General features: G+C 36.9%; 1 protein-coding gene across 1 annotated transcript in view; it reads right to left on the bottom strand.

The window, feature by feature from the left end:
* The window catches only part of elapor2b (endosome-lysosome associated apoptosis and autophagy regulator family member 2b), a 51,144-nt gene extending 47,205 nt beyond the window's left edge, over positions 1–3,939 (bottom strand). Inside the window, exon 1 of the mRNA XM_088647157.1 lies at positions 3,622–3,939. Coding sequence (XP_088503283.1) covers positions 3,622–3,771 — 150 coding nt within the window. The 5' untranslated portion in view covers positions 3,772–3,939. The remainder of the gene's footprint in view (positions 1–3,621) is intronic.
* Positions 3,940–12,063: the final 8,124 nt, after the last annotated feature.

Genomic DNA, 12,063 nt, shown 5'->3' with positions numbered 1-12,063 from the left:
AAACTGCTCTTTATTTCAGGACAGTTTGGACAATTAAACACAAACTGACCACAATTGCCGTTTGACCACCATTTTGTTTGCAACATTCATACTACCATTGCAAGTTTCACTACCCCTAACCTGCTTGCAGGTTAAAATATAGCTTGCAGCAATATTTTATATACTTATAACAGGTTGTTTGATAAAACCAGCTCCAAAACACAAGCTCCTCTGATACAAAAGCTAATTGGCCAATTAAATCCAAAGGTTATACCTACAGTATAACACTCATACTGTTAGGATGAGTATGTGTGAAGATGGGGTACCTACATAAATCAAGACAGTTCATTGGCCACCACATCTTTTATGATGGTTGATATTGTGGCCCATAACACTAATTCCTGCTGTATAATTAATATTTGAACTCCAAACTTGGTAAGTATAATTCTAGTTTCAACTTTTACTCATGTGGCTAAAGTACCAAGGGACTTTTACAATTTGCCGTGATTGTATGTTAATCTTATTTAGTTTAATTGTATATTATTCTTGTGCTATAAACCAAATAATGGTAGTTTCTTATCACCATGAATAGGTGATATACAAGATACAACTTACCAACATAGATAAATATTTGTTTCTGTTTGATTCATGCAAAGTTTCAAATGATCTTCCTTCTTTTGGCAATGACAATAGACAGCTGTCAGCTACAGCACAACACCCATTGAAACACCCACTTTTTCAGCTGGAAAACATGGTTTTCAGAGTAAATAACCTTACAACAGGGAGCTTAAAACTATAGAATAACCCTAAACTTTCACATAAACAGCAAAGCAAACACTATAAATGCATGGAGTAAAACAGACATTAAAGAAAGTGAATTCATGAGACTGAAAACTTTATTTTTAATCTTGATTTCCTTACATTTTCCATATAGGGTCTCCCGAGTGGGACAAATGGAAAAATGGTCAAGTTCTCCAATTGGCATGAAAATGGGCAAGAGATTACTTTTTCTTACAGTAATCACCTGTGAGGCACAAGTGCTACCAGTATGGGTCCACAATGCAAATGAAGAGGACAGCTTGCCATTGAATGATTCAGAAGACATGTGCAACTTCTAGATCCCTTTAGATTGTGGCTAGGATCAAGGTTTATCACAAGCCAACAATTTCATCAAATGGGGATATCAAAGGACAGATACTGTAGTTGTGGGTTTAAAATAAAGTTTTTAACAGGATTCATTAAAATGTGTTAAAGACAAATTCAGAATCAAAATGAAACTGTAGGTATGTTTGCGCTGAAATACAGTGCTTAAAAAAACTACTTTTTTAGTTCCCAATTGTATCAGCCCTCAGACTAAAGCATTTTACAGTTTTGTAGCTATGGGATATTCTGAACAATCCAAGAATGCTTACCAAGACAGTGGGTAAACAGCACTATCTTTAAGAATCAGGTACAATGAAACAGCTTTCTCATATCACAAATAACTGTTCTACATGACATTATGAATGAAAGAGAAGGTAGTCCGCCCCTTGACAAACAGGTGTGCCCTTTCTGCTTTCCTACCCACCACACACAAGCCTTTCCTTAATACAAACAATAATAACAGGGAAGAAAGGAGTGAATGTTTGCACAAAGAAATTCAAGATTTTTTGTGCATGAACATCTGTGTACAAATACTGCCCTTATCAGATCACACCATCTCCCAATAACGAGAAAAGAAAACCAGCTAGAAGGTTGAAATACCATTTCGTAAGCTCGCTGCATGTTTCCCCCATGCAATAGTGGAAAACTTCAACTTTGAACAATGTGAGACAATGGCAAGACAATTGTTTCAGCAATTAATCCAGCTGTTCCATCTTTAAGTAGAAGCATACAAAAGACAAAACTGTGCTCAATAGACAATACGTTTATTAGGACTTCCAATGACAATCAATCTGATAAAAATGTCATATCTATTATACCGTAGGATAAAACAGATCATAGAAGAAAACTAAACTTACGATGACTTCAAAAGACATAAGGCACCTAACAAAGAGAAAACTGTGTATTTTCTTTCTTTGTCTGGTTTGCAGGTACAAACTAAAGACAAACTTTATTTTATTTCTGCCATTTGACCTGAAAAAATAATGTTCAATATTTCTTTACAAAAAAACGACCTAACATAAAAACAAAATTACACAAGAAGTGATGAACATCTCTAAAGTCAACCTCAGCAAAAACTCCGATGACAATTCTGATTGTCTTTCATTTTTGATAGTTTCTGGGTTTGTGCTATATAATATAACAACGCCGGGTGTTCTTCATTTCCAGTTATTAATTGTTAGGCCAGATGCATATTGTACCTGTTTAGCAGTGTGAAGAAATACATCAACACGGACTTTATAATAAGTACCTATGATAACAAACATGTTCAGAGGACATGATTCAAGAGATTTACTCTTTATTGCAGGGAGTCTTCTACATCAGAGCTCCTACAGGCTTGGACTAAAAATCCACAGGGATGGATTTGTCTCTGTGTGCCATAGCAACACCTACAATGGGCCGGGGTTGCTCCCAATACTATACCCAGAAGTACTCTACTGGAGGAGAACAATGGCAGTAGACAGCCGACTTGACAGTTACCGTCAGCTGACGAATACAGTTAAATTCACTAACAACCCTCAAGGAACAGAATTACCCGAGAATTTTCTAAATCCGGGAGGCGTCTCTCTTTTGTCATTGTAGAGTTTTTAATATGATATCCTTTATCCAGTAAAAGCTTTTATTTGTATATATATTTCTAAAGCCATTTTCTAAAATACAATTCACATATTTTAATGTTGGTATAATACAAAACAAGTTTTTAAAAACAACACACAGAAAGCGTATTACCATTCCTCTAGATGTTCGATTCAAGACTGATATGATTCAAACTTTTCAAGTGTTCATAAACGAAAAATGAAAAACCCACAGGATCACGCCACTATAATATGAGAGCTGTACATTGACCAATCTTCCCGAATCTCATAATATTACATTATATGGAGCAAGTAGCGAGATCAACAAAACAAAAGCCTATCTTCTTTTTATCCCCATCATGGTTTATAAACCACCACGGACAAAATCCTACGGGATTCCTGACACCCGAATTTCTGGGTGGCAAATACTCTGTCACTCTGTTCTGGCAAAGCCTTGTCTCGATCAGTATGCACATTACGTAGAATTACTATGTAACTTTTTCACCCCCGCTGTTTTGAAACAAATTGATGTAGAGAAACATTTCTGTTACAGCAATTACTGTTGTCTTTATACTGAATTCAATTATGTGAAAAAAAATATTTTATGGAATGAATATTAGGATTCGGTTACTGGTTACTGGTCTTGTCTTTGTGTCTGCCACTCAGAAAGAGTAACAGCCTTAAAATCGGGCCATAAATTATATCGCGATATTAAATCAATCGTTCAAATATACGTAACAAAATATTTTCATTTTCGTATTTGACTAACCTCCTACTAATATAACAATGCTTTACACCGCCTATGGGTCTCAAGGTACCATCACCGAGCAAGCTTCTAATTTAGAGAGAAAATACTGGAAGCAATTTAACGCATCAAAATAAACAATGCTGACAGGCTGCAATTCCCAGTATTATAAAGGCTTACCTCTGTGCATTGAGGCAGGTCCTTTGCTTCCACAGTTACCCAATGGAGCAGCAGAGTGCAGATGAGAGCGCAGGGAATCCGGACGGAACAAGGCGTTAAATAAAACGCTGAGAAAAAAACCTGCCGTTTCATATATCCCTTCAGTTCCATTTCATTTATGACCCACTGAGGCCCTTCTACAGGAGCATCAAGAACGTATGTTTATATGAGTCTATTTCAGATTACAGTGCTGACTGTTTTACACGCACCTTCCTTCCTCCAACCCCACTGCTCAGCTCAGCCCTGTTCCTCCGCTTGGAATTACATCCACCGGCTTTAGATAGACACACCGATTGTGACGTCACCGGGCTTGGCTAGGAGAAGCGCAACTCCCAATTAATTCCGCATATAATAAACAACGAATGCATACATCAATCCACACACATACACATATAAAGTGGACTTTCTTCTACTTAAAAGTGTTAGGTTTATGGTTAAAATTATAGATTTGAATATTTAATCACTGAATGTGTCTTTTTTTTATTTTCCGGTATACAAATATAGAGTACACATGTATGAACATTATACTACAAAGCATTAAACATTACGAAGATTAGCAATAAGTTCAGCTCGCAGTATATGCATGCTTTTGCTAATGATTAACACAGAAGCGCCACATTAAAATGAGCACGTCTTAAAATATCTAAAATACCGTAGTTCAATAGAAACGTTGATGTTAAAAAGTTAAGAGAAAGCGAGTTAAAACTTTGGAAAGATCCTTTTAATGAAATGATTTAGCACAGTGAAGTTTAAATGGTTTACTTTGGCATTGGGTTCTTCTCTAAATCAGTCACCCAATAACTCTAATAAATAGTATATACAGCACCAAAATGACATTCTTTCATTAGACTGAAAAAAACAAGCTGAAATGATTAATGGTGTGTTTTTTTTATTTCTAAGGATTTATTTAATTCCTACCGAGCTAACGTGCTCGCCATTCAGTAAACTTAGTGTTTTTCGACTTTCCTTCAGCTTACTTAAGAATGCAGTGACGAAAGAGAAGCTGGAAATTATGGAGAGTCACAGAATTCCTTATAACATTTTCTTCATTTCTCTTACGAATGCCCATTTTCTTCCTTGAAGAAAGAAAGTAGATTCTGTTCCCATATAATGTATCTCTATATAGGAGCATCTCTATAGGAGTACTATACTACTTCAATAAGGAAAGAAATCCTTGTTCCTGTCTGGCAGAATATATAGCATCTTAGTCGCTAATTATCATACTGTACATCTAACACAAACATCTTCACATCTATTCAATAGTGACAGTATGATTTCTCTTTCTGCATTGTAAATGTCCTTTAGTGGTTCATAAAATATAAATTCAGAATACAAGACAGTGTCATGCTTCTTGGACAACTTAGAACACAAGAAAGGGGTTGCTTCTTACAGTTTTCTGCAATTAATGAAAAATAAACCAAATAACTCCAGATTATAACCTCACCCAGTAACAGAAAGCTCAATTTTCTTTGTAAGAGTCATTGCAACCCAGATTTTATCCCAGAACCATAAGGTACAAGGCAGGACTATACTATACCTTAGATAGAATGACAGCCCATAGCAGGGCATGCATGCACAAACAATTTTTGACAACTTTTGAAGTGAGTTTGATAATTTGTTAGTGTGTACTTTCTGTGAAACATTTTGTTTTGTGACATAAAGTTTATTTTGATAGAAAAAAAATAAACCTAGACAATATAAGAACATAGTTTATAAATAAGAGAAAATCATTTGGTCCATCTAGGTCACTTAGTTACTAGTAATTAATTCATCTGAAGATCAGATCCAGAGATTTTTTAAAGAGCAATAGCATTGTGTTAGACAATACGCCTGGACATCTGGAAAAGAAACTGGAAAGGAAACTAGTGTGTCTTGTAAAAACTCACAAACAAATTTCACACAGAAGATTCCAGTCCAGAATCACACCCAGGACCCAGGAGACACCATTAAATACCACACTCCATGCCACCCCACATTATGCACAGAAATTTTTATTTAGTATGTATTTAACAAGAGCACTTACAAGAATGTGCACAGCTGAAAGATATTTGACATGGTTACCCATGATCAGAATTTTTATCTTTTACAAGACATTTCAACGTTTACAAAAACATAAACATGTAGATATACATTTACATGTATCCTACGAGGTTACTGTATATCCATAAATCCATGTTCATATCAGGAACGCCTTTCCGATTTCTAGTGTATTTTATGAGCAAGTGGTTGCTGTGAAAAGTATGTGAGTTCTACGGTTTAAGGGAATGTTTATAGACATATGGCATTTATAAGTTCAGACAGATGGCTTAAATGTCATACAGGGGATACCAAAAGATAACTACGGTGCTGCACACATAAGTAAGGGCACTCAGTTATTTCAACTTGTCTTGTCAGAAGGAAGTACAGTTTGACAAAAGCATTAAATCTGTGGCAAATACATTTTGTTTAAATTAACGAGTGCTAGTCTTAGATGTGCCAGTGCTAGATGTACCCTGTGCAACGTGAAGTAATGGAGGCATGGCGATTGCTCAGGTTGACCATTTTCTCAGCAACTGAAATCATTGCCAGTATCCATCTTACTGCTGCTGCCAAGACAGAGGGAGCACTCAGAACAAATACCTTCCCAAACAACCGATGAGCCATTACTCATACATCAACAAAATAAGAGAAGAAAAAAACACCCCAAGGCAAAATCAACAAATATTTATGTTTGCACGGTGTGTGCATAATTTTAGATTATTTGTGAAAGCCAGTGGGCAAACTGCTTATTATTCTGTACAAATCTACATAAATTACTTGATAGCCTTTGATCTTCAGCTAAACTGAAGTGATAGCTGTAAACCATGTTCACAGTAGGAGTTCTTGATGTACTGATTTGTGTGGATTAATTTCTTACAGAGAATATCCTGTTACATAACCTTTGTAGAATCTCTCATTGTGCTCTATTTTTGTTTTATTAACAATGAATTATACACAGCTTATTGCATATATGAGTTACATGTCACATAGTGGGAGGCACAGTGATACAGTGGTTTGTGTTGCTGCCTCGCAGTGCTGCAGCCTTGAGTTCAGTTCCGGATCTGGGATGCTATCCATGTGAAGTTTCTATGTTCTCCATGTGTTCGCATGGGTTTCCTCCCACAATCAAAATACATAATGGTAGGCTAATTGGCTTCAGAGAGTACGTGTCTGTGTGTGCCCTGTGATGGACTGGCATCCCATGCAATGAGTACCCCGCCCTGTGCCTGTTGCTTGTAGTGATAGGCTCCAGCTAACCCATAAAACTGAATTGCATGAAGCACTGGACACATGGCACATAATATTTGTCTTCTTATGTTCACTACTTTAGTAAACGTAAAAGATTAGATTACCGTCTTGATTTTAGAGCCAAATCAAGTCAAATAAACGTTCAATAGCTTCAGACTAACAATAATACTGTAAATGGAGTGATGGGCTGGGTAAGCAGTGTAACATACAGACTTGACTTTAGCTTGACTGGCTGAGAAAATGGCATCCTGGTCATGAGTCGAAAGGTTTTGGAAACCCCTTACTATATGGAATAAGCCAAGGAGCTACTGCAAAGGTTCTTGTGGGGGGGAGGATACAATATAAATGTAAGGGGGTCAATACAATGGACACTGGAAAAGAAATGTTCATGTTCATGAAGCATAGGTTTGTTTAGTGTGGCAGAGATTTTGTGCTTTGCTCTCAAACATGTGGTGTACATACCATTAAAACAATGGAATACATTGATTTTCCTGCAGAAATGTATAATCATTCTGTTTTCTGACCACTTCCTCCAATTCAGGGTCACAGGGGAGCCGGAGTCTACCTCAGTAACCAACAGACGCAAGGCAGGGTACATGCCAGTCCATCACAGGACACACAGACACACGCACACTCACACCAGGGCTAGGTTTCCCAGAAGCCAATTAACCTGTCAGTATGTCGATGTACTATGGGAGTGCCCAGGGGAAACCCACACAGACAAGGGGAGAACATGCTAACTCCTTGCAGATAGCACCCCAGATTCAGAACTGAACCCAGATTCAGCACTGCAATGCAGCAATGTTAACCACCACATCACCATGCCACCCTACATCAGAATTATATTGAAAATATTTAGACAATTCTGAAGTGTAGTAGCAGAACTAGAAATTTTCTATATGAATGAATGTGGCTTTACCAAATATAACTTGGAAAAAGTAATATTACCTTTAATTAATATTAATTAAAATTAATCACCTTTAATTACCTTTGCTTACTGCCCTGTCTTTCTCACACCTGAAGAAGGCTCCACGGCTGAAACGTTGTGTTTTCTTTCGTCTCTTTTCAGCATGGAATAAACCTATTACTTGTTCCTTTGCAGCCTACGCATGCTGACGCAGCTACTCACCTGAACTACTACAAACATAACTTGGTCGCAAATGTTCTCATATTCCTGCTAAAACTGCAAAGTAGCCACCAGCAGATCTCTGCAATGCAGATTAAAGTTATTGCTGGTATCGTAAGCTAAGTTTCATGCTTCTTTTATGAACAAACCAGAAGAAAATATTTTGAGATCAATGAAGACAATTTTTTTATCAGTCACGTGAGTCATAACTCACATCACTGGCTATTGGTATATGTAAACGCAACTCCACGGAACCTGAAAATTAGAAATCTTTCTCTACTAAATCAAAATGCACGCTTTTCAAGAAAGCCTTGTATATGTGTAGTGATATCTGACATAAGGAAACACACCCAGAGATATTTAAATTAGCCATGCCAGTCATATGATCACTTCTACCTGTAAAATCATTTATAAGACAGGGCAAGTCACATTTGGCAAACATTAGCACAAGGGGCATTTCACAGTCAGCTGATGAAAAGGTGAACACCTATGGGCTGAGCAAAAATACACCAGGCAATCTTGCTCTACATCAACACCAATGAACACACCTGTGCTACATTTGACCTAGCAGCAGTTTGAAGGTTGGGACAGATAGCGGAGATATTCTCATGCTGGTTCTGAAGCAGGAGAGAGGAGATAAGCTGCAGGCCAGGAGGAGATGAGCAGTGACTGGTTATCACTGCTCACCCACCAGCGGAACAGCATTATGGATAAGGGTTGAAACACCTGATAAAAACTGGGTTCCATCTGATGACATCAATTTCTGGCCGACAGCATTAGTTAATACAACTATAGGCTAAAGAGAGCATCAGTATAAGAAGCAAAAACAACTAAAAACATTGCCAGTACACAGGCGCAGGAGAGCCGAAACCTATCCTAGAAAACAATGGGTACAAGGCTGGAAACTCCCAGACAGGAAGCCATATCATCGTAGTGCACACACAGACATATGCCCTCATAAAAAAATATTCTTACAATCAGTGCTCGAACAGTACAGCATACAGCGATGTTGTCTGCAATGAAACACTTTATACATTCAATAACCTGAATGTGATCCAACTATTAAAAAAGCTAATATATTTTAAGGATATCTTAATGATAGCTAGAAAAATGTAAGAACTGAAAGAAGCTGTATAGACGGTTGGAATAGCAAGGTTTTTTCTTTAATAGTGATAACACTACACGTGGAATGATCGAGAAAGGTTTATTCCCTGACATTCAAACCAATTCTCTACAGAGATGATTTAGGAAAATGTACGCTCTTATACTTACTAATTTGCATCAAAATCACATAGCATGGCTATCTTTTTTGAATCAAAGGGAATTAACACAGCTGTTTCTAGTTACATAGTGTATGTTGTATGTACATCTAAAACAGTTAAGCACCATTTTAATCACTATAACTAGCTCTGAATTAAATGTATCCATATGATAAGAATTAAACCAAATGCTTTTAAATCCAAATGGCATGGTTAGCATATGTCAACTCCTAGAAACAAGGGCTTTTAACATTAAATTTATTTAATAGAGACTTTTGTTATTGATTATTTCTGGAAATGTCCCTTCATGTTGACATACAAAACAGCAAATCACTTTGTTTCAAATGATGAGGGAAATAATCATGGCAATTTGATTTCTTTATCAAATATGTCGAACTAAATATTTCCTGTAGTGTTGAAGAACTTTAACATAAATTTATTTTTTTGGTGACAGTCTGTTTATTCTTCTAAATTCCGAAACAACATAATGCTCTAATAAATCCAGGCCTTCTATTTTTATCATAGTTCAACAAGTAAAATACCTCAAATGAAACTTTTTTCTTTACGAAACCCTAAGAACATTGTGATTAAATAACTTGTTACCACTCTAGATGACTGTAGATGTTGCCCACACTTTGTATTTTAACATAAAGTAAGCTGTGTATAGAAAGCAAAAGTTGAGTAGTTGTTTGATCAGCTTGAATCTGTGTTTGGATTTGGGCTCCACCCTATTAAAACTGATAACAGCATTGTAAGAATCTTAGGGAGTGATGTTAACACATTTCTATGTTTGAACTCTGTCAGGACTTTCAATGGATACTTATAAAAGAATGAGAGAATCTATTTTTTAAAATGATATGTGAAATGAATGATATATTTTGGATGAAAATTCTGGGTGGCACTATGGGGCTGTGACTGCATTTCAGCATCGGGGCTCAGTTCTAGACCTGGGTTGCTATCTGCTTAGAGCTTTCTCCCTGTGTTCATGTGGGCTCTGGTTTCCTCCCACAGCCCAAAGACATACTGGAAGGTTAATTGAATCCTGGGATACTGTCCATAGGTGAGTGTGTGTGTTTGTGTCTGTGTGTGCCCTGTGATGGACTGGCGTCCCATCCAGGCTGTATCTGTTACTTCTTGGGACAGGTTCTGGCTCCTCCATGGCACCGTATTCAATAAAGCTCTTAGAAAACAAATGGATTGATTGAAAATTCTGAACTCTACATTCGGCTTTAAAATTAATCTCTAAAACCTCTGGTTTTCTTTCATTATTTTATTTGCTGTTTCTTTCTCACTAAGATACAATAAGCATAAATATCAATTCAGTACTTTTGAAGTACATGCTGCTTGGCAAAATATGACTTTCAGGTACTGTAGGTTTATATGTACGTTATAATCCAGACGTCAACTGCAATTAAACCTAACATCTCTGAGATATATATTTTATTAATGTATTTGTTATTGCCAAGCACCTCAAGGGGGAACCTAAATTCTCTAACATACTATTTTCTTGCCTTGAAGTTAAAAACCAATACAAATGAAATTATTTCAAAGGGAAACACATTCCACTGTGTGATTGTGATTTTTTTCTTCTGCATGGAGTGCCTTCCAGGAAATACTTCCTTCTTTGAGCAGATGACTGTGTGCTCAAAAAGAAGAAATTGCTAATTACATTTAACAATTGACTGTGTGGGGTGGAGAGCGCCTTTATTCTTGCTTCTCTAATTTAGACTACAATGGTTGGTGGTTCATATGGAGACCTGATCTTGTTTTCTAAATGCGCAGCTGAGCTTCTGGTTTTGGATTCTAGTAAACATAAATAATTGCCCTGTAGCTTGTTTTGAGATTAAAGACCCTTTAACAGTTTGTCACTAACCTGTGTGGGGATTTAATTTCAAAATAATAGTTCAGTTCAGTTAATTTGTCATATGCACAAGTGCAATAAAATCAGGTGGGTAGCTGCGTCAGCATGCATAGGCTGCAAAGGAACAAGTAATAGGTTTATTCCATGCTGAAAAAAAGAGAGAAAAAACACAACGTTTCGGTCGTGGAGCCTTCTTCAGGTGTCAAAAATGATTATTTGCATGTATGCTTCAATACAAAGACATCAAGGAAAAAAAACAAACCTAAACACAGAACAGCAGCAACAACAAATTTATATAACATACAATTTAAACAGAAGACAGCACAAGCACTGTGCAAAAAAAAAAGTCATCAGTGTGAGTCAGTAGTAGAGGTAGAATTCATTACTCTGACAGCTTGTGGGAAGAAGCTGTTTCTATATCTGGAGATACATGCCTTCATGTGCTTATCAGAGAGCAGGGGAGAGAAAAGTGAGAAACAAGGATGATTGTTATCCTTAGCAATACTCCCAGCCGTCCTGAGACAATAAATTGTAAACCTGATCACCCCCAGTAATGCCTTTCAGTCAGACAATCAGCAGCTGCCGAACCACACTGTCATTTCACAACAGTTTTTGAAATGAATGTCAAAATCCTCACATTTGTATAACATCCCATTTTTATCACACAGTAGTTCTATATGGAGTGAGGTTTTCTGGGTCCTGAATCTATATTTATACATAGCAAATTTCCATATTATGTGACTATGAGTTTCTATTTACTTAATCCAGTATTCCTACAGACTGTACATATTGTACAAGGCAGGTACGGTAGCTTTGTTTGAGAAAGCAATCTGACAGGGGGAGGGGTCACATGCCTGATCTACAGCGAATTACTGCTAAACTAGATTAAC

This window comes from Lepisosteus platostomus, chromosome 9 (assembly GCF_059453375.1).
Source record: "Lepisosteus platostomus isolate fLepPlt1 chromosome 9, fLepPlt1.hap1, whole genome shotgun sequence".
In the NCBI taxonomy this organism is placed as follows: Eukaryota; Metazoa; Chordata; class Actinopteri; order Semionotiformes; family Lepisosteidae; genus Lepisosteus; species Lepisosteus platostomus.
Note: the sequence above shows the minus strand (reverse complement) of the source record. Positions and strands in the feature narration are given on the sequence as shown.